This window comes from Felis catus, chromosome X, assembly GCF_018350175.1.
Source record: "Felis catus isolate Fca126 chromosome X, F.catus_Fca126_mat1.0, whole genome shotgun sequence".
Taxonomy (NCBI): Eukaryota; Metazoa; Chordata; class Mammalia; order Carnivora; family Felidae; genus Felis; species Felis catus.
Window position 1 is genome coordinate 58,180,100 of NC_058386.1, and position 22,165 is coordinate 58,202,264.

General features: G+C 42.1%; 2 protein-coding genes across 17 annotated transcripts in view; both read left to right on the forward strand.

Moving 5' to 3' along the window:
- The first annotated feature begins 1,598 nt into the window (after positions 1–1,598).
- NONO (non-POU domain containing octamer binding) lies at positions 1,599–16,810 on the forward strand. Of its 2 annotated transcripts, none has more exons than XM_019823949.3 (11): positions 1,599–1,623; positions 8,232–8,391; positions 9,353–9,546; positions 10,726–11,027; positions 12,048–12,143; positions 12,328–12,524; positions 12,870–12,954; positions 13,352–13,454; positions 14,034–14,073; positions 14,300–14,409; positions 15,783–16,810. In XM_019823949.3, exons 2-11 carry the CDS (start codon positions 8,241–8,243, stop codon positions 15,915–15,917), a joined length of 1,413 nt encoding a protein of 470 aa, XP_019679508.1. In that variant the 5' UTR covers positions 1,599–1,623; positions 8,232–8,240; the 3' UTR covers positions 15,918–16,810. The 2 variants fall into 2 exon arrangements, with proteins under 2 accessions (XP_019679508.1, XP_004000663.1); XM_004000614.5 differs by lacking the exon at positions 1,599–1,623 and adding an exon at positions 1,630–1,768.
- A 49-nt stretch (positions 16,811–16,859) lies between these two features.
- Positions 16,860–22,165, forward strand: part of ITGB1BP2 (integrin subunit beta 1 binding protein 2) — a 30,295-nt gene continuing 24,989 nt past the window's right edge. For 2 of the 15 annotated variants that reach the window (XR_002152607.2, XR_442473.3), the window contains exons 1-10: positions 16,861–17,505; positions 17,754–17,803; positions 17,892–17,948; positions 18,027–18,172; positions 19,277–19,371; positions 19,476–19,534; positions 19,675–19,745; positions 19,864–19,963; positions 20,191–20,304; positions 20,553–20,615. Coding sequence is in view for 10 of the 15 variants with exons in the window: in XM_004000616.4 (XP_004000665.1) it covers positions 17,442–17,505; positions 17,754–17,803; positions 17,892–17,948; positions 18,027–18,172; positions 19,277–19,371; positions 19,476–19,534; positions 19,675–19,745; positions 19,864–19,963; positions 20,191–20,304; positions 20,553–20,615; positions 20,976–21,203 (1,047 nt within the window). In the remaining 5 variants the exon portion in view is untranslated. The other 13 variants (XM_011291798.4, XM_006943809.3, XM_019823952.2 and 10 more) reach the window with 11 other exon arrangements.

Here is a 22,165-nt window from a genome sequence, read left to right on the forward strand (position 1 = left end):
TTAAAATTAAATACAATTAACAATTCAGTACCTGGGTGCCTGGATGACTCAGTTGGTTAAGCATCTGACTTCCGTTCCGGTCATGATCTCACGGTTCAAGGGTTCAAGCCCCACATTGGGCTCCTTGCAGGCAGTGCAGAGCCTGCTTGGGATTCTCTCCCTCCCTCTCTCTCTATGCCCCTCCCCTACTCATGCTTTTTTTTCTCTCTTCCTCTCAAAACAAATAAAAATAAACTTAAAAAATAAAATCTTAAGGGGTGCCTGGGTGTCTCAGTCAGTTAAATGTCCCACTTCAGCTCAGGTAATGATCTCACGGTTTGTGAGTTAAGTGCTCCACGTGTTGCGTTCTGTGCTGACAGCACAGAGCCTGTAGCCTTCTGCAGATTCTCTCTCTCTCTGCCCTCCCCCGCTCACACTCTCTCTCTCTCAAAAATAAATAAACATTAAAAAAATAATAAGAGAATCTTTCTTTAAAAAAATAAAATATTTTAAAAGACACAATTCAGTTCCTCAGCCACACAAATCATATCTCAAGCCCTCAGTGGCCACATTATGTATAGCCAGTAGTTACTGCATTGAACAGAGCAAATAACCTTTCTATACTTGCATTAGTTCCCATTGGACAGTGCAGATCTAGATCACTGACCCCACATAAGGTGACGCCAGTTTGGGCACCCTGAAACCCTGAGTGTGAAATAGTTAACTAGTGAGAACTACAAACACCAATCAGTTGAGCCTTATGCTCTTGATTAACTTGAATCCTGAAAAATGAAAAGTGCCTACCTGATTGGCATCTTAGAGAAAAGAGAATCAGGCTATACCTGTACATGGATACAATGTATCCATGGCAATGAAGACACCTGTTGAATCTCTGTAAATTGCAAGGACAATAGTGGTGTTTGGATTGCTGGGTTGCCTGGTTACCATGGAAATAGGTGCTGGTTACAATTATGTGCAATCACAGAGACTAAAGTATCAACCCGCCCCCCCCCCCCGTCCTCTCCCCCATCCCTTTCAAGAACCATAACCATAATCATAACCATAACCATAGTGATGACTGTTTCAGTTGGGCTTCACGAGTAGACCTGGCAGCAGAAGCAACTAGAAACCTGATTAAGGATGGAGTGTCAGAGTGCAAGCCCTAATGAGGAAGTGTGAAAAAAGAAACATGGCGGGGCATTTTTTTCAGAAGGAAAAGGCTAGATCTACCATGCTGAATACAATGACATTGTTACTCCCGCTTTTTGCACAGGCGCAGTGCAAGATTTCTCAGAGCACGCCTACGCGCATGTTTTCTCCCCTTCTCTTTCCACTTTCCTCTCTCTCCCTTTTTTCCGCTTTCCTTTGCCGCTCCCATCACTGGGTCTTTCAGTCTTTCCGTCAGCCCGCTTATGTCTCTCCTTCCGACCCTCCATCCCCCTCCCTACCTATCCCCCTCCCCCTTCCTTTTCCGTCTGGAGCAGGCGGCAGTTTGCGCATGCGAATTAAGTGGACAGCCCCGCTCTTTGTCCCCATCTGTCGTTCACACGAACTCAAACCTTTCGCATTCAGTAGCCAATACGGTTGAAGAAATGGCGGAAAACCGATTCCGCCTTTGGAGATAAACCTTGATTGGCAACTCAGGTAACCAATGAAGAACACCATTTTGTACCCCTTGGGAGGCACCGAGCTCCGTCGTCTCGTTTCCGGCGGTCGCGCGCTCTTTTCTCGGGACGGTAGAGGCCGTGTAGCGTCGCCGTTACTCTGAGGAGAGAACAGTCGGTAGAGGGTGAGTTTTGGGACGACTTAGTTCTTCTTTGGGTGGGGAGTAGGATTTCCTGCGACAAGAGGCTAGGGCGAGGCTAGGTTTGGAGGGAGGTTGGCCGTTCGTTCCAAGGCCCCTTGAGGCCTTGTCCCCGCCGCCACACGGCGTCCTCAGCCCACCCGCAGGGGCCCATCGCTCTAAGCTCGCTTTGCTTTCTTGTTTGACTGGCTCCCGTTGCCTTTCCCGCTCCGTTTCTTTATGCGACTCGTCTTCGAATCCGAGTTCTGTCAGTAAGTTCCCCGGCCTTTTACCCGCCCTGGGCCTGAGGGTGTGGGGTCTATTATCCGAGAGCCCTGAAGTCGCTGCTGGAGGAGGAGGCGCTTTGCCGGCGCTCCTCCTCTCAGCCTCGCGAGGCCATTAATTCAGAATGAGAAGTGCCGTCCCCCCCACCCCCAGCGATGTTTCTTTGTCAAAACTCTAAGCTGGGAAGTTCATCTCCTAGTCCAGACACCGCGGTTTTCCTAATCAGGTTCTTTTTTTTTCTTTTTTTTTTTTCTTTTTAAGTCTTGTTGCCTAGCTACTCGACCCGTTTACAGCATCACTTTTTAAAAATGAAAATTAATTTCATGGATTTCCTATTGGGTATTTTCCCCTTGGGGGAACTTGTTGTCCCCTGAAACCTTTCTTTGTGTTCTTAACAGAGAGATTGAGATTAGGGAGGATTTGGGAGGCACTTTATCTTCAGCCAAAGTTGAGGTAGGTGTAGGGGGTAGGATTGCCAGCTAAAATACAGGACGCCCCGTTAAATTTGGATTTCACATAGGAAACAAATTCTTTTTAGCATGCGTTGCTTGGGCTTTATACTAAAAGATCATTTTTTTATCTGAAATTCAAATTTAACTGTATATTGTGTATCTTTATATTGTAAATCTGGCTAGATTTATACTGTGTGTTTGTGCAACTTCCTTGTTAATAAATGAAAGGTCCTAAGAAACACTTAGAAAAGTACCTTACCATGTCAGTGCATTGTACAGCTTTCAGGCAAGTTCATATCCATGCAGCCATCTAGGTCAGTAGATGTTTACCAGTTTTCCCCCACAGGTTCCACTTACAAAGTTGATCCTTTTCCTGAAAATGGATTTCAGATATGTATGGTGTAGTGTTTGGTCTTATACCTAAACCACATTTGTGCAACTGTACTGTGTCCAATAGCCCCAGTCTTTCTAAATCAGCAGTACATATTTTCTCTCAAAAGTCCTTATCTGAGTTAGTCATTGGGACAGGTAAGTAGACAAATCCTTGATGCTGATCTTTGTGCTTAGTTCTCAGAGGCCCAGTGGTTAGGGGGCAGTGAATTTATTGCTCACAAGAAATTTCTGCAGTTAATTCCAAATTCTGTTGGTGGTCATCATCAGAAATAAGTGACAGGGCCAGTACTTAACTGAGTACTTGGTACTTTCCGGGCACTGTTTTAAGTGATTTATACGATATTATTTAGTCTTCACCATTGAATGCCTTCTTGGGAAAGAATAAACTGGAGGGAAAATTATAAAGATTAGCATTGTGGAGACATTTATTCAAAAACACTAAGGTAAGCACTTTGGTTGTAAAAAATGATTTTTCCTAGAATCCAAAAGAGAGGAGGAAGCATGTAAATTAATGACATTTGTCTAACTAGAGCACCAATCAAATGTAGGAATAGGGATAGTGGTTCCCAGCAGGAACAAATGCTTGCTGTGGTCAGGATCTCATTTTAGTCCTTAAAGGAACTAGCCCTGTGAAGTTGCTGTTGTTACCCTCTTCTTATAGGTGAGTAAACTGAGGCTCAGAAGTTAGGTGACATGGCTAGTCAGTTTGTTGGACCCTAAACTTTGAAATCAAGCTTTGATTAGTAAGCTTGCATCATTGTGCTGAGTATGAGCTTTAGAGTTAAATAGATGTGAGTTCCACTCCTTGCTCCACATTTGAGTGACCTTAGATGGGCATCAGTTTTCTTATCCGGGAGAGTAATAGTTTTGAGCATTAAGTGAGATAATGCAGACTTAGCACAGTGCCTGGCATATAGTGGTTGGTAAATATCTGGTATTATCATCTCAACTACCAGGCTCCACTTTCTAAAACCAAAAATAATCTCCCTTGAAGTTTAATCTTAAGTGGTTTAGAACGTGCTAGCATTTTATCCTCAAGGAAGCAGATCATTTCTTAGAAGTTGTAAAATGGTTTTTCTGAAATGGAGTGGTGAGGTTTGGTTAGGATGTAAATACAAATACAGAGTTTTTAATATTTGTTTTGAATAGATCTCTATGAGAATTTTTATTGATGTGTAATATAAATCCATAGTGTAAATTGTGTAATATTATATATATAATGTAATGTGTAATTTAATCCACAATATAGTGGATTTCTGAATGGGATGCAAGATACTGAGGTTGGGGCCACTGACTCCCAAACTAAAGACTGGAAGGGAAAAAAAAAACAGTTTCCTTGCATTCTAGCCAGGGGTAAGAAGGTAAGAGGACCTAGTTGGAGAAACGGCTGTGAAGATAACTCAAGTTTCTGCGATAGGCCAATTTGGAGTCAGGGAAGAGGGAGGTGTTTAATAGCTGGGACTCAAATAGAGATCTGATTCTAATGCCCACCTAACCCAAACCCCAACTGTTGCTGGAGTAGACTTTATAAATTTTTATGTTATAATATCCTATTTTTACAAACATGATTTCCCTTTTTTAGAGGAAACAGTGCTGCACTATGCGGTAAGAGTCACAAAAATAGGTTCAATTCTAATTTTAAGAATTTATTATAAGGAAATAATTTAGAAAAGCAATAAGCAAGAAGATACTGCAGCATTATAATAGGAAAAAGCTGAAAACAATCTAAATGTCTCATAGTTTAGTAAATTAGTGTATATCCACATGGACTTTGTATAGCTGTTAAAAATTATACTGACACTAAAAGTGAAGAAAAACTGAATATACAATGGTAAATTATAACTGCATTATATTGAAATGATACTGTATGTTTTGGAAGGTAAATAAGTAAAAATCAAAATTGTAGGAGGAATATTTACTCATGGATGTGTTCCAAGATTTAGCTATGAACATGGTTTATATGTAATGTTGAAAAACTAGGAACAACCCAAGTGTCCAACACAATAGGTGCTTGGTTGATGGCTAAATACTATGTCCATTAAAAATTAATGTATAAGATTTGGGGGTGCCTGGGTGGCTCAGTTGGTTAAGTGTCCCACTTTGGCTCAGGTCATCATCTTACACACAGTTGGTGTGTTCAAGCTCCACGTCGGGCTCTGTGCCGACAGCATGGAGCCTGGAACCTGCTTTGGATTCTGTGTCTCCCTCTCCCTCTGCCCCTCCCCCACTTGCACTCTGTCTCTGTCTCAAAAATAAACATTAAAAAAAATTTTTTAATTTAGAAGATTTAGCGATATAAATAAAAGTTGTTTATCGTGTAATAAAGTAGAAAAGGCAGGTTGCAAAATAGTCTATAATATACAAATATGTATATGTACAATGACTGGAAGGGTAAATGTTGAGTATTTTCTAGTGGTGGATCTTTGGATTTTTTTTTTTATTTCTAAGTTTTCTATATTAAAGTTATGTTTTGTAATAGATGCCTTATTAATGAGAAACATAAGATTGATGAAATGATATAAATAAGATTCAAGTCTTGGCTTAAATGTCAACTTTCCAGTTAGACTTCTCTCACAGATGTATTTAAAATTTCAGTCTAGGGGTACCTGGGTGGCTCAGTTAACCGGGTTAAGTGTCCAACTCTAGATTTTGGCTCAGGTCATGATCTCACGGTTGGTGAGTTGGGCTCCACGCTGGCAGTGGGGAGCCTGCTTGGGTTCTCTCTCTCTCTGCCCTTTTCCAGTTCACTTTCTCTTTCAAAGTAAATAAACTTTCAAAAAAGTAAATAAAATTGCAGCCTTACTTCCTTTTTAAAATGTTTACTTTGAGAGAGAGTTCACACTCATGCAGGCAAGCAGGGGAGGGGAGAGAGTGGGAGAGAGAATCCCAAGCAGGCTCCACCCTGTTGGGCAGAGCCCAACTAGGGGCTCAATCTCAGGATTTGTGAGTTCATGACCTGAGCCAAGATCAGGAGTCAGAAGAAATCAAGAGTCAGACACTTAACTGACCGAGCCACCCAGGCACCCTGCAGTCTTATCCCTTTCACTTCCTATCCACTCCCCCCTCTCATTTTTCTTTATTTTCCAGTAGTACTTATTTTTTCTTAAGTACTATATAATTATGTGTATTTTGTCTTACTAGAAGGTAAGCACAACTGAAGTCAAGAATCTTTGCTTTATTCATTGATGCGTCCCAAGCACCTATAATAGTGCCTAGCAAATAAATAGTAAACATTCAGTGAATATTTGTTGGGTGAGTTAGTGAAATATATTTCAATTTGTGTGTGTGTATACATATATATATGTATATATGAAAACTGGTCAATAACGTATAAACAGGACAGTTTTCATTTTGCTTGCCTTCTGTTCTTGTCTACATTCATGTATTTATTTATTTATTTATTTTTAATTTAGAGAGTGGGAGCAGGGGAGAGGGGCAGGGGAAGGAGGGAGAGAGAAAGAATGAGAGTCCTATGCAGGCTCCACACAAAGCATGGAGCCCAACATGAGACTCGATCCCACAACCTGGGATCATGACCTGAGCTGAAATCAAGAGCTACCCAGGTTTCTCATTCATATCTTTGAAAAAAAAATACCCTTTTCCTCTTTATTAAACCTTTCCCTTTTAAAACATCAAACATTTTTCTTGTTTACATAGTCTTCATTATTTTTAATGCTGTATAACATTCCATTGAATAGATGTACCATAATTTATTAAAAACCATACCTCTAATTTTTTTTTAATTTTGGGTATTTTAAGTCATTTTGTTACTGTAAAGGTCATTGAAGTGACTATTTCATGGATGTGGTTTTTAAATTTTAAAATTACATTCTTAGGATAAATTTCTAGGAGTAGAACTTCTTAAGTTACAGAATATTAACATCTTGATAGCTCTTTTTTTTTAATGTTTATTCATTTTTGAAAGAGAGAGAGAGAGAGCAGGGGAGGGGCAGAGAGAAAGGGAGACAGTTTCCAAAGATGGCTCTGTGCTGACGACAGAAGGCCCAATGGGGGGCTTGAACTCACAAACTGAGAGATCATGACCTGAGCTGAAGTTGGACGCTTAACCGACTGAGCCACCCAGACACCCCAACATCTTGATAGCTCTTATTATTGTCTTATAAAACAATTTGTGGATATAGAATTTGATAATTGTTGTTTCTAGTTTTGGCGGGATATGATGAAATATATCAGGAAAGTTTTTATATACATAAAGTATTGTCATGTATCCATCATCCAAAATCAATAGTTATCAAGACATTGTCACATTTTCTTTGAGAAATAGTTTTCTTTATTTTAAAGGATTCATATCATGGAAACAACAAGTATTCATGACAAGGTCCTTCTCCACATCTTTCCTTCAGCTAAACTCTGACTAGAAGGTCTTGTGTTTAGGGGGAAGGATTGAGGATTGGCTTTTTCCTTTAATTACTGGAGAACTGTCCTTGAATGAGGAAGATGGTTCTCAGCTTGTTAACTAGATCAATTAGAAAATTTCCATTTTAAAACCAACTTGTGAATTCAGTCTGGATTGTACCAGGAATTTTCATTTTGTTTTCTTTTTTATCTTACATTGATTTTTTAGATGAGATTTAAAATTACAATTGTATATTCATCTTTTTGTATTGCTTTCATTGCTTTAGTAGTCCTTTATCTTTCTATTGTGATTAATAACAGTAATTACTGAGTGCTTACCAAATTCCAGTACTGAACTAGTGTTTTCACATATTTATGAATGCTCCTAGCCATCTTGAGAGGTAGGTATTTTTATTATCCCCTTTATAACAGCTTAAGGAATTTGTGAAGAAGTAATTTACTAAGTAGTACATAGCTGTTAAGTATTAGGACCATGCTTCAAATCTAAGTCTAACTCCACAGTTCATACTTTTTCTGCTGTTGATTCCACAATATCTACTATAGGCTAGGACTGTGCAGTGTGCTGGAGAACAAGATTTACTACTAGTTCTTGTCCTTGTGGTAACTAGAATCTATTTCATTGTGTTTTAATATTATGTTAGGGCCATTTTTTAGGGGATGGCTTCTTTGAGGAAAGTAGCTTCCAATTAATGTATAGAATTAGTGAACTGGAAGTTTCCTCCAGTTACTCTCGTGAACCTGTTCTCATTCAGTACTTGTCTAGTTTCTGTGTGCAACATAACTGCTAATGTCTGGTTGTTCTTAGATTTTTGAATGGTACTCCTTTGCTATACTTGTTCAACATACCCGGTTGTTTGAATCTGGCAAAAGCCAGGACGTCAGAGATGATTTGTGACATTATGTCATCAGGAAGGTGACTGATAAGCCCTGATAATGTTTGACGGTCCACATTTTCCTTTTAGGGTGCAAAAATGCAGAGCAATAAAACCTTTAACTTGGAGAAGCAAAACCATACTCCAAGGAAGCATCATCAGCATCACCACCAGCAGCACCACCAACAGCAACAGCAACAGCCACCACCGCCACCAATACCTGCAAATGGGCAACAAGCCAGCAGCCAAAGTGAGTTCACACTTGTAAGTGGGTAGTTTTAGATTAGTGTCTTGAGATTATAAGAATAAGCCTTTGTGGCACACCTTTGTTCTTCTTTTCCCTACTTATCTCCTAATACTTCTTAGGATAGAAAAAGGGTGATTCTCTGAAACAAGAAGCAGACGTGTTGGATAGCAGATGAGTACAAGTTGCTGTGCTGTGTTGGCAGTCTACTGCCAAACAGATGTGTCTGTATTTTACCTCAGAGCTTGGTTCTTAGAGGTGATCATCAGATGACTGGTAGAAAATACAGAGCAAGCCTTTAATGGAAAAGAAGGCTGGTACTGAGTGTTATACTTTTAGCCTGGGGTCTGTACAGCCTGTTTTTAATCAGAGTAAACATTCTTTAAAGGCACGTTCCCACTCATTTAGCCAACTTTGAGCACCTATTGTGTGCCTCTAACACTAAAACCAACCTACCCGTCTTTTATTTCCAGAAATCCCTACAAAGAATACTGTTTCCTAACTCATTTCCTTTCATTCCATTAACCTAAGCATGAAAGAATGGGAGCTGTTAAGGTTATGAAGATTGGTTAAAAAAAAACGGTTATGAAGATTGGTGAGAGATTGGGAAAATGGAGCAATTATGTTTTAAATTTAAAAAGCTGATCCCTACTGACATAAGTCTCCTTGACTTGCTTAATTTTCCCTTTGACCAATAGATCCTATATTGTCTTTCTGTCTCTGACTTAATCTGGGTGGCTCCTGGCCCATAGTAGTGCCATTGAGTCCTCTCAGATGTCTGCATACTGCTTTCACATTTTAAGGTACAATTTACTGATGAGTGGTTAGTGGATACATTGCATTGGGAAATGGTGTTTGACTTCTCTACAGCAGTTAGGTTTAGTAATCTGGGAGCAGTTGTAGCTCTGAGAAAGTGACTGTAGATCTCTTTGTCCAATCCTTTGAGTGACTGTATGTCTTCTCTCAGATGAAGGCTTGACTATTGACCTGAAGAATTTTAGGAAACCAGGAGAGAAGACCTTCACCCAACGTAGCCGGCTTTTTGTGGGCAATCTTCCTCCTGACATCACTGAGGAGGAGATGAGGAAACTATTTGAGAAATACGGGAAGGCAGGCGAAGTCTTCATTCATAAGGATAAGGGCTTTGGCTTTATCCGCTTGGTGAGCAACCATGGGTTTTTAGAATGTGTGCTCTAAAAGGTGGGGAAACTGGGGAATGATGGGCTTGGAAAATTAGACAGTGGAAACAATTCTCAGATGGTCTGTTTGTTAAATGTTTATAGTTGGAGTTGGTAGCACAGGACAGAAAATGCAGATTTTGTTTTTATTTTTCCTCATAGGTTTTTGCTTTGTTTCAAGGACAACATAGGTTTATTTGCCTTGGACGCTAAAACTAAAGTATGCCTGTTGGAACTTTTTAATTGGTAAATTTCAAACATATAGAAGTAGACAGAGTAGTATATGAACCTATACATACTTAATGCCCAGCTTCAATAATTATCAACTCATAGTTTATTTTATCTTAGTAATGATTAGGGTTTATATAATTTCTTTGAAAAGTTCTTACATAGGACTTTTTAAAATCACGAGGGGACAATTTTATTTGTATCTTATTTTTAAAAAATTTTTAAGTTGTGCTAAAAAGTTATCGTAACCATTTTTAACTGTAGATCTTTTTTCATAAAATCTGATTTAATTAGGAAACATGTTTAAGTGTATAGGGGGAATCTTTTCTAGACATTATCTACATAAACAAGGAACATGATATGCTAGCAAGGTTATTAGAAGTGGCGGTTAGAACTAATTTCCATTCCAGATCTACCACTAACAAGAGTATATGGGCAAGTCATTTTCTCCGGGACTCAAGGTTCCTCTTTAGTAATATAAGAGGGGGTTCCTATTAGGGTTTGTGGTTCTAAAAAGGTCTTGTAGAGGTCATACATGATTCTCATTAAACTTGTATGTAGCTAGCTGAAATTAAAATATTCTGGCTACTATTTTAAGGGTAGGTTTTAGGCTCATCATTGTCCCACTGATCTATTACCACTTGGGAGAATAACCTATGATACTGATGACCATGTAAGTAGTATTTACTTCTAGAATTCCCAATTGATTTATTGCAAGGCTATCAGAACAGTTAGGTTTATCTATTTATTATCCAAAGATTTATCTGAAACCTAGCTCTATTCTTTCAGTACTATCAAGGTTCCTTTATATGTGTGTTGTCAAGGTTTTAGGGGGGGAGGCATTTTGTTTTGAGCTATGCTACTTTAGACTCTTGATGGCTGTGATGTGGTCTTTGTCAAAACTGAGTTATTCTGATGTCTGTCTGCTTCCTAGGAAACACGAACCCTAGCAGAGATTGCCAAAGTAGAGCTGGACAACATGCCACTTCGTGGAAAGCAGCTGCGTGTGCGCTTTGCCTGCCATAGTGCATCGCTTACGGTCCGAAACCTTCCTCAGTATGTTTCTAACGAACTGCTGGAGGAAGCTTTTTCTGTGTTTGGCCAAGTGGAAAGGGCTGTAGTCATCGTGGATGATAGAGGAAGGCCCTCAGGAAAAGGCATTGTTGAATTCTCAGGGAAGCCAGCTGCTCGGAAAGCTCTGGACAGGTGCAGTGAAGGCTCCTTCCTGTTAACCACGTAAGTAGGGGTTGCTTTTAGAAATAGAATTTAGATTGCTACTTCTTTCAGTGGTATGGAGAGCTGGCCCCTAGGAACCATGTTCTTATGTTCACTTAAAGACTTTGGATACTACTTCAGCTCTCTAGTAGGGTTTTCAGTGTAAAATTAATGAAAATAGTATGAGGATTAAGAAACCGTTCAGGGGAGCCTGGGTGGCTCAGTCAGTTAAGTGCCCAACTCTTGATTTTGGCTCAGGTTATGATCTCCTGGTTCATGAGATCAAGTCCCATGTCCACGCAGAGCCTGCTTGGGATTCTTTCTCCCGTTCTCTGCCCCTTCCCCCTACACATTCTCTTTGTCTCTCAAAATAAATAAATATTAAAAAAAACCTTTTAGTCTTTTAGTAGGTTGTCATTTAGTCAGCGTTAAATCTCCCTTTACCTTGAAGTCTTAGAACTCCGAAAAGTTGGGGCACCTGGGTGGCTCAGTCGGTTAAGCATTCAACTTTGGCTCAGGTCATGATCTCCCTGCTTGTGGGTTTGAGCCCCGTGTCAGGCTTTGTGCTGACAGCTCAGACCCTGGAGCCGGCTTCAGATTCTGTCTCTGTCTTTCTGCACTTGCCCTGCTTGCTCTCTGTCTCTGTCTCTCTCTCAAAAATAAAATTTAAAAAGTAATAAAAAGAATTCTGAAAAGTTGTTTTGTGCATGCAAAACACATGTGCATGTATTTATTCTAAGTGATTGTCTGGTATTCTCTAGATACTGGATATTTAGGCTGTACTTAAGTATCCTATTTACTTTGAACATCTTTGAGGCTATATTCAGAGATCTAAAGCTTGACTCCATCCTTTCAACCCCAGTTTCCACATAATGCCATCAAAAGACCTTGGTTACTTGGGGCTTGGTGTAAAAACCCCTTCAGAAATATGTTTAATTGTTCAGTCCTGACCCCTGACTGGTTTGCTGTGCCAGTGACCGGTATAGAGAGGAAGCCTGGTATAGGGTATAATTTGATTAATGCTGAGCTGCTTGCTTCCAGATTTCCTCGGCCTGTGACTGTGGAGCCCATGGACCAGTTGGATGATGAAGAGGGACTTCCAGAGAAGCTGGTTATAAAGAACCAGCAATTTCATAAGTATGTGGTCCCATCACTTCCGTGTTAGGTGTTTGTCTATTCTTAAGGAAGCTTGTAAAGGGATGTATAAAAGAGGCAGGTCTTTGCTATATGTATTCACTGGCAATGGCCCTCAGGAGGAATGCAGTGCTTAGTTGGGGGAATCTTTGACAGAGTTTTAATAGCCCAGGCACTTTGTCTATAGGGAGCGAGAACAGCCACCCAGATTTGCACAGCCTGGCTCCTTTGAGTATGAGTATGCCATGCGCTGGAAGGCACTCATTGAGATGGAGAAGCAGCAGCAGGACCAAGTGGACCGCAACATCAAGGAAGCTCGTGAGAAGCTGGAGATGGAGATGGAGGCTGCTCGCCATGAGCACCAAGTCATGTTAATGAGACAGGGTGAGTATAGGCCTGTAAGTCTTAAACCTAGAACAAGAACAAAATGGCTTTTTTCAGAAGGGTCTTTGTATCATTCAGTAGAAAAAGGCCTAAACCTCTGCTTTTATTTTCTGAAATATTTTGTTGATCTTGGTAGTCAAATGAGCTTGGAGATGGGGCAGAGAATACTGGATTCTATGGAGAAAGAAATCATACGTTTGACTTCATTTTTGGAATCTGGATAGCTCAGATGACCACTCAGGGATTATATATCCCCTTTGCTTTCTGGATCTTTATTTATGGAAAATTATTGGGTCTGTATGAAGAGAATGAAGAATACTCTAAATTAGTCTATTGTTTTTCTAGATTTGATGAGGCGTCAAGAAGAACTCCGGAGGATGGAAGAGCTGCACAACCAAGAGGTGCAAAAACGAAAGCAACTGGAGCTCAGGTAACTAACTCTCAAACCCTTTTTTTCTGATCCCTCTAAAAGGTAATGTCTCATTACTGTTTCCTACCACCGTGCTACCTCATGCATTTGTAAATGTGTTGGCAAATATTTCCTGGCTGCTTCTCAAGTTCTCCCTTTGGATGGGAAATGTTTTGACTGCCCATGGTTCTAAGAATTATCCAGAGCTGCACTAAAGGTAAAGCAGCTGAGTGCCGATCTCATGAGGCTCCTTTGTGAAAGAACTTGCTTTAGGGCTGGACACATTTACAGTGAATTTTTTGGAAAGCTATGATAGTTTTCAGTAGGCTCTTAATTTCCTTGGCTGAGTCCCTGTTGAAAGATAATCTGCTCAAGTTCTGGAATGTCTCTGCCTAAATATCTTGGTGACTCTCTGTAGGCAGGAGGAAGAGCGCAGGCGCCGTGAAGAAGAGATGCGGCGGCAGCAGGAAGAAATGATGCGGCGACAGCAGGAAGGATTCAAGGGAACATTCCCTGATGCGGTATATCTCCCGTGTGCCCATGATGTGCCAGGGCAGTCCTGATATGACAGACCCACCAAATGTCCACTTGGACTTTAAAACATTACAGGTTATGAGCAGTTTTTGTATTTTATGAAACTCCTCTTTTAGAAGAATTCATAGGAAGGAAAGATAAGGTTTGAAGAGGAGTTCTTGTCTCATAGGCAATTTAGGATGAAGAGCTGGGGCCAGTATATACTGTTTAGACTCAGTGACTGCCCGATGAGAGCTGTCCAGTCCTATAGCAGCCTTGACTAGCTCTCTGGTGTCCTTGGAGTTGTTGCACATACTGGGGTCCTAGAAGAAATCAACTGTCTTTCCCCTTGGCTTTTACCTCTCCTTTTGTTCCTAATAGGGGACTCTGACTTGAGTCCTTGTAGGTCTAACCTTGAACCCACTGCACAACTAGCAAGGAGATATTGGTTTTCCTCAGCTTGGTCTCCGTGTACTTGGAACGTGTTGATCACTCTATCTGCTTCCCTTAGTGTGTGTCCTCAGTATATTGTGAATGGTAGAATGCAGTGCTGTCTTGGACTGTCTTGAGTATTTCTTATTTTTCAGAGAGAACAGGAGATACGGATGGGCCAGATGGCCATGGGAGGTAAGGACTTACGAGATTAATGGTTCTGATTTCCTTTTTTGTTTCATTTCTGGTAAACTATGTAGCTTCTCGGACATTGTCCAGATTTAAGGGGCTGACATTTCTGGGAGCATCGTTTTTGGGTGGGGTAACGTGTCCTTAGCTCAGAGGTCTTGTTGAATTGTTTCCTCTCGCACAGAGATTGACAATCTCTGTCTCCTGTACTGATCACACTGCTCTGCTTTAGGTGCTATGGGCATAAACAACAGAGGCGCCATGCCCCCTGCTCCAGTGCCAGCTGGTACCCCAGCTCCTCCAGGACCTGCCACTATGATGCCAGATGGAACCTTGGGATTGGTAATAAACTGTGGAGCCTTACAGTAATTCTAAATGATGATAGGAGAAAGGACTTTGCTTTCAAAGTCCCTGTCTGCCACAGTTTTGCTATAGTTTTTAAGACCACTGTTTTCCATTAAATGAATCTCAAGGTCTTGATTTGAACAAACCCATTCTCAAACTATACTTTGTCTAGGAGTTAAGTAAATGCCTTCTGTTTAGTTGCTACCTTGGGTTAATGGGTTTTTTTTTTTTTGGAGGGAAGGCAATGAAACTTAGGTATTATCACATAAAATAGATGTAAATCCACAAGGCTTTATGGCTCATACAATCCTGAATTAATAGTCATAGCATCAGAATTTTTTTTTTTTTTTTTTTTTTTTTTTTAAATTTTTTTTTTTTTTTTTTCAACGTTTATTTTTGGGACAGAGAGAGACAGAGCATGAACGGGGGAGGGGCAGAGAGAGAGGGAGACACAGAATCGGAAACAGGCTCCAGGCTCTGAGCCATCAGCCCAGAGCCCGACGCGGGGCTCGAACTCACGGACCGCGAGATCGTGACCTGGCTGAAGTCGGACGCTTAACCGACTGCGCCACCCAGGCGCCCCGCATCAGAATTTTTTAAAACTGGATGGCTTAATGTTGCCGAAGAATGATGGCATGTCCTTGTTCATATACTTAGTTCAGGAGAAAAGACTTAACTAGAAATTATTCAACCTGGGAATTCAGGATGTAATATTATTTAATCAATAGGAATAGGGATAAAAAGATAAGGGTAGGATAGTTGGGTGGGTCTGTAATTCAGACAGCCTTCTTTTCAGGGATATCCACTTGAGTTCTTTATTTTTTAATGTTTATTTTGAAAGAGTGCATGAGTAGGGGAAGGGCAGAGAGAGAGAGAGCATCCCAAGCAGGCTCCGCATGGCGCAGATCTAGACATGGGGCTCCATCCCACAAACCGGGAGATTATGACCTGAGGTGAAACCAAGAGTTGGAAACTTAACCGGCTCAGCCACCTAGGTGCCCCAAGGATGTCCACTGGGATTTTAAACAGGCTTAGTCACCCCTAGCACATCAAGAGCTTTGAGTAGTTGGGGTGCCTGGGTGGCTCATTTGGTTGAGCATCAACTTCGGCTCAGGTCACAATCTCACGGTTCATGAGTTCAAGCCCCACATCAGGCTTGCTGCTGTCAGTGCAGAGCCTGCTTTGGATCCTCTCCCCCTCTCTCTCTGTACCTCCCCCACTTGTGCTCTCTCTCTCTCTCAAAAATAAACATTTAAAAAAAGAGCTTTGAATAGTTGAGTGGAAATGGCCTTCAGGGGAGGTATTACAGATGAGTGGGAAGCTTGGGGCATAGGTTCTATTGTAACATTGCTCTCTTTTTCTCTTAAAAGACCCCACCAACAACTGAACGCTTTGGCCAGGCTGCTACCATGGAAGGAATTGGGGCCATTGGTGGAACCCCTCCTGCGTTCAACCGTGCAGCTCCTGGAGCTGAATTTGCTCCAAACAAACGTCGCCGATACTAATAAAAATTTCAGTGTCTAGTTTCCCAAAAACCCTTAAAAGAAAGACCCTTTTTGGACTAGCCAGAATTCTGCCCTGGAAAAAGTGTTAGGGATTCCTCCCAATAGTTAGGTCTTCCTTGCCTGTACTACTCTAAGGGAGTATGCTGGAGGCTGAGGGCAAGGGAGGGGCGATAAAATTTAACAAATCAGTTCTGTGTGGTATATCGTCTAACTAATTGATTCTGTGTGGTGCATTCCTGAAGTCTCCTGTGATTGTTGAGGGCCTGGGGGGGGGGGACCATGACAAAATGGATCCAGTTAGACCCCCTGTTAGTCTTGATCATTCCATTCTTTGTCCATCCTGTTCTATTTGCTTTCTCATTCTTAAACCCTCCAACCTCAGAGACACTGCCACATACACCACAAAAACAAACATCCCCCAATGACCTTAGCCCCATTGCTCCACTTGGCAGGTGGGAATTCAGGCAAATGTCCACAGAGGTCACAGACCACATACATACGGTTCTGTTATATCCCATATATTACCCCTTCGTGTCCTAAGGAAGACATTTTCTCTTAGAGATTTTCATTTTAGTGTATCTTTAAGAAAAATCTTGTGTTAAGTTGCCTCCATCTTTTTTCTTGGGTAAGGGTAACCCAGGAATGGCCCTTTTGTGTCTATGATGTTGCTGTTCACAGCTTTTCTTGATAGGCTAGTACAATCTTGGGAACAGAGTTGCTGTATGCTGAAGGTCGGACAGTAGCTCTTAGCCTTGCCTATCTTAGGTAGTTACGCTGTGCATTTTTTTATTGGTGTACCATGTTTGATTTGTCCCTGATATCTTTGGAGTTTTTCTGAGAAATGGAGCAGTAATGCAGCATCAACTTATTAAAATACATTTTAAGCCTTTTAATTTTCTGTGCTATTTTTGAAAGGGAATGGAGGGAGGGGCGTTCTGACTCAAGAGCTGAGCAAAGGCTAAGCCTTTATCACCTTTTGCTCAAAAGTATGAATCCATTTAGGCAAACTTGGGGAGGTTGGATGGATACTATGGCTTAAGTGGTTGACAAAGATTGGTGCTATTGGCGGTACATAGACGCAATGAGGATGACAAGAAAGCTACTGCTTTGAAAGAGGAAGAAAGTGAGCTGGAGGAACTGGGGTACCTTCATTGAGCTGAGAGGGGTCTAAAAATTGGGATTCATTTCTGAGCAGCTGCTGGCATGTCAGAGGCTTGGAATCGGCCTGGTAAATCTAAAACTGTCTCAGCAGTGGTTAGCTGACCTCACCCAAGTTCCAAGCCTTACTCTGCTTGATCCTTTTTTCTTGAGCCTCAGAGCTAAAATGCTCCTGAGCTCCTTCTGATTGGTTGAGAAGACCAATTGAAGTTCCCTTGCCCATGTTAGGAGGTGTACGCCTCCTGAACTAAAGATAGAAACAGCTGGCCCTTCCAGGCAGCTAAAAGCCTCCAGACTAAGAGGTGTTTCCCACTCGTCAGCCAGACTCCTTGAAATACCCTTTGAGTAATTCTACCAACGTCCTCCATGTCTCTGTTCTGCCATAACAAAGGCTGTGGGCAGCACTTTGACCCCAATGCAAACCTTCCTGGTGAGTAATCCTGACTGTGCCAGGGGTTTCTGTGAGTGCTGGGGGAGTGGTCAGCTGTGGGCAGCCCATTAAGAGAGTAGAGAAATTTGAGTGTATCTACCCTAGTTTAATTGGTGTGGGTGATCTTCAATCTTTACTTATTTCTTTTTATTCTAAAGAAAACCCATGAGCATATAAATCTGGGGGAGAGATAAGAAGTGATAGTTGGTATAGTTGCCCTTCTTTGATCCTTCTGCTGGTATCCACAGATTCCTGTTGCCATCACCCTGGGGTCCCAATCTTCCATGATGCACTTAAGGTGAGGAGTAGCAAGGGGGGACAGTAAGAACATTTCCCAAAGGAAATCTACCCGGGAATCTGAGCTGCGCTGGGTCTTTCGTTATCAGGGTTGGTCCTGCTGCCGGAAGCGAACTGCAGATTTCTCTGAGTTCTTAAACATCAAGGTAAATTATTTACTTCCTTGGATTCTGCCCCTAATAGAAGGATTCTATACCTAATCCTTCTCTCCTTATCTATACTAGGGCTGTACTGTGGGACCACACTGTGCTGAGAAGCTCCCTGAGGCCCCTCAACCTGAGGGGCCTGCCACAAGCAGTTCACTTCAGGAGCAAAAACCTCTGAATACGATTCCAAAGTCAGCAGAGACTTTGCGTCGGGAGAGGCCCAAGTAAAGAGGAGGAGGTCCCTGGGTTTTTCCTACATTTCTGGAGCTTCCTAGAAGTGATTAACGGGTCACTGGGGTTTGGGGACTAGGGGTGTGAGGAGGGCCAAGTGTCAGGGCTTTGTGTATATTTTAGATCTTAAGGGAAAATTTGTGTCCGGAGTACTGTCCTTTGCTTTAAGTTTGGTATGGGGTGATGGGATAGGTAGTTAGAGTCAACAGGGTAGCTAGCCCCTCACAAATACATACTTAGTTATAATACAAGGGGGATTGTTGAGAATGACTTGATTTATTTTTATTTTTGGAAAAAAAAAGCTTTTTTTAATTAAAATTTATTTTTTTTTAAACATTTATTTATTTTTGAGGCAGAGAGAGACAGAGCATGAACGGGGGAGGGTCAGAGAGAGGGAGACACAGAATCTGAAACAGGCTCCAGGCTCTGAGCTGTCAGCACAGAGCCCGACGCAGGGCTCGAACTCACCAACTGTGAGATCATGACCTGAGCCGAAGTCAGATGCTTAACCGACTGAGCCACCCAAGCGCCCCAAATTTATTTATTTTGAGAGAGAGAGGAGAGAGAATCCCAAGCAGGCTCCATGCTGTCAGCACAGAACCCAGCATGGGGCTCGAATTCACGAACCATGAGATTATGACCTGAGCCAAAATCAAGAGTTGGACACTTAACCAATGGAGCCACCAGGGTGCCCCTTGGAAAAAAGCTTTGAAATGAGTTTTACATCAAGAAAAAGATGTAGTGTTGGCAGCTATGAGGCTTCAGAGAATAGTTTTCTGGAAGAAGTATGAGCAACAGAAGAAAGTCATGTTAGGTCCACAATTAGGAAAGGATGAGGATATGATACAGTTCTGCAGAGAAATGTTAAATTTTTAAAGCAACTGAGTAGATGGGCAAGAAAAGCCCTAGGGATTTCCCCAAGGTTCAGGGACTTGGGATGTACACAAAAAAAAAACTGGCGATGGAGTTGCTACCCAACTTTTCCAATCCTGCCCCACTTTCACCAGACTTTGACACCATTACCACTGGTGGGAGTGTTGGACCTGTTGATCATAGTTAATGGGTCAGAAGTAAATCACTCCATCTATAACCCCTAGGTCAGAGTTACCTCCAAAGCTTCTTCCGCTAAATATATCCCAAGCCCTGGAAATGGCATTGGAACAGAAGGAATTAGACCAAGAACCTGGAGCAGGTAAGTGGGTCATTAGTAGGACAGGCTGTGCAGACTGGGATATAGTGAAAGTGGCAATTAGGTGGAGGGAATGGATAGGTTCTGACTCTGTTTCCCTTGCCCAGGTCTTGACAGTAGTCTGATCCGGAGTGGTTCCAGCTGCCAGAATCCAGGATGTGATGCTGTGAGTGAGAGCTTATAGGGGGCACAAGCATGTGGCCGAGAAATCCTGTACCTGGGATGACTGGGTATAGATATGAGGCTGTGTGGGGTATACTTTAGAATGACCTAATTATTTTCTTGTTTCTCCTTTATCCATCTTAGGTTTACCAAAGCCCTGAGAGTGATGCTACTCCATGTACCTACCACCCAGGAGCACCTCGATTCCATGAGGGGTGAGAGAGGGGACTGGGGGGCCTATGAGACAGGTTTCTCCCAATGTTGATCATAAGGTGGGAGTTAGGGCTCATGGCAGAGGGGAGGAGATTCAGTTGAATTATCTTCCCACCTCAGGATGAAGTCCTGGAGCTGCTGTGGCATCCAGACCCTGGATTTTGGGGCATTCCTGGCACAGCCAGGATGCAGAGTTGGTAGGCATGACTGGGGGAAGCAGGTAAGCCCCAACTTTCCCGAACTTTTGATTAGAACCAAATTCCGGAAATAACTTTCCCTCCTATACCAGATAAAATTCTTCTCCTTATCCTCAACAGCCCAGAGGCTTTGCAATATGAAGTAGTATTAATCTTTTTGGATTCCGTGTCTCTTCTCTAGACACACTTGAGACCTCCCCTTGGGTTAAGACTTCATTCTTACCACCCACATTTCACATCTTCTCTTTAGCTGCCAGCATCTTGCCGTCATGATTGGCACCAGACAGATTCCTTAGTAGTGGTGACTGTGTATGGCCAGATTCCACTTCCTGCGTTCAATTGGGTGAAGGCCAGTCAAACTGAGGTGAGGAATGTCTGATGCTGGATGGGAGGCTGGTGGATTGGGTGCTATTACAATTTTACAGGCAGAGTTGCTGTGTGCAGTGAACATGTGGGCTCCGTAGTTCCCTGAGAGGAAGGTAGAGCTGGTAGATCAGGGCTGTCTGGCTGACCTGTTGATGTAGGGATCACACCTCTGGCGTGGTTCTCTGTTGTAGTAACTTGTTCTGACCTTCTGAGACTGTTACTACCCCTGTAATTCTTCTCTCTCAGCTTCATGTCCACATTGTCTTTGATGGTAACCGTGTGTTCCAAGCACAGATGAAGCTCTGGGGGGTAAGTGAAGATAAGGGGCACAGGAGGGGGAGGAAGATGGGGTAAAAAGAAGGACCAGATTGGAATGAATAGAGGGTGTCTTGAGGGAAGGAATTATAGTGGGAAAGTGGAGGTTTTCTCTTCATTTGCTTTGATATTCTCTCACTCTCCCCCTCTCCCTCCCTTTTTTCTCTCCCCTCCTCCTTCTCCCGTTTCTTTCCTCTTTCTCTCTTTCTTACTGTATTGTTTTATTCCTCCCCGTCTTGTTTTCTACACCTTACATTTGTTTATTTTTCTTCATCATTCATCACCACCCCACCCTGACCACAAACCCTCATTTTCTCTTTCTTCTGTGTTCCTCTATCTTTTCCTCCTCCTCAGGTCATAAACGTGGAGCAGAGCTCTGTCTCCTTGATGCCATCTCGGGTTGAAATCTCCTTGGTCAAGGCTGACCCAGGATCCTGGGCCCAGCTGGAGCACCCTGATGCACTAGCTGAGAAGGCTAAGGCAGGGACTGGGTTAGAGATGGATGAGGAAGAATCTGAGGATTCAGATGATGATCTGAGCTGGACAGAGGAGGAGGAGGAGGAGGAAGCGATGGGGGAATAGTGACACCAGTCAACTATCTAGATAGGACCTCAGTGATTCCCTTAGAATGTCAGAGACCAGGATATGGTTGGCCATGTCCTGTTGTTATTGAGCAGCAGCAGGCTGAAGGAGGGGAGAACAAAAGTGTCCAAACCGTGCTGTTTTTTCCCTTAAATAAATCTCGTATTCTGCAGTTTCACATAGTGTCGTTCTCTCACCTCACTACCTGAGATTTTATTCATCCCCCCCAACTTCTGTGTGTGTTTAACACACGTGTGTGAAAACAAGCACATGCACAGTCAACCTGTTCTTTATAATCACCGGGTTATCAACTGAGTACTTACTGTATGCCCAGTTGTGTGTTAGGTGGTTTAGAGCTATCTGAGAAACAGAAAGCTTGTTTACTCCTCTCAGGAAAATTATAGTCTGGCCGACAGGCTAATCTATATGAAATATTAAAAAACATCAAGTAGTTTAGCTGAGTGTTAACTTGTACGGTACAATTATTAAGAGCTGGAGGAGTTGAGAGTGGAGCGATTAATGTGGACTGCATTAGAAAGGGAGAGCTCTGTGGAAGAACATTTTTTAACAGCTTTATTGGGAAACAATTCACATTTCATACAGTTCACCCATTAATGTGTAAAATGCAGTGTTTTTTTTAGTATGCTCAGAATTGTGCAACCACAACCAATTTTCATCACTCCAAAAAGAAATCCTGTACGTGTTAGCAGTCACTACCAGTTCTCCCCCACCCCCAAACTCATGGCTGTGGGCAACCACTAATCTACTTTCTGCCTCTATGGATTTACTTGTTCTGGATGTTTTATATGAATGGAATCCTACAATACGTGGTCTTTTGCAAAAGGCTTCTTTTGCTTAGCGTAATGTTTTCACAGTTCATCCATGTTATAAAATGTATCAGAACTCCATTCCTTTTCATGGCTGAATAATATTCCACTGTATGGATATATCACATTATGTTT

Bases quoted from the DNA above. Each gene is read 5' to 3' on its own strand.
- NONO (XM_019823949.3), top strand. From the start codon at position 8,241: ATGCAGAGCAATAAAACCTTTAACTTGGAGAAGCAAAACCATACTCCA. The intron at 8,392-9,352 runs GTGAGTTCACAC...GTCTTCTCTCAG, and splicing joins GCAACAAGCCAGCAGCCAAA to ATGAAGGCTTGACTATTGAC. The intron at 13,455-14,033 runs GTATATCTCCCG...CTTATTTTTCAG, and splicing joins AGGGAACATTCCCTGATGCG to AGAGAACAGGAGATACGGAT.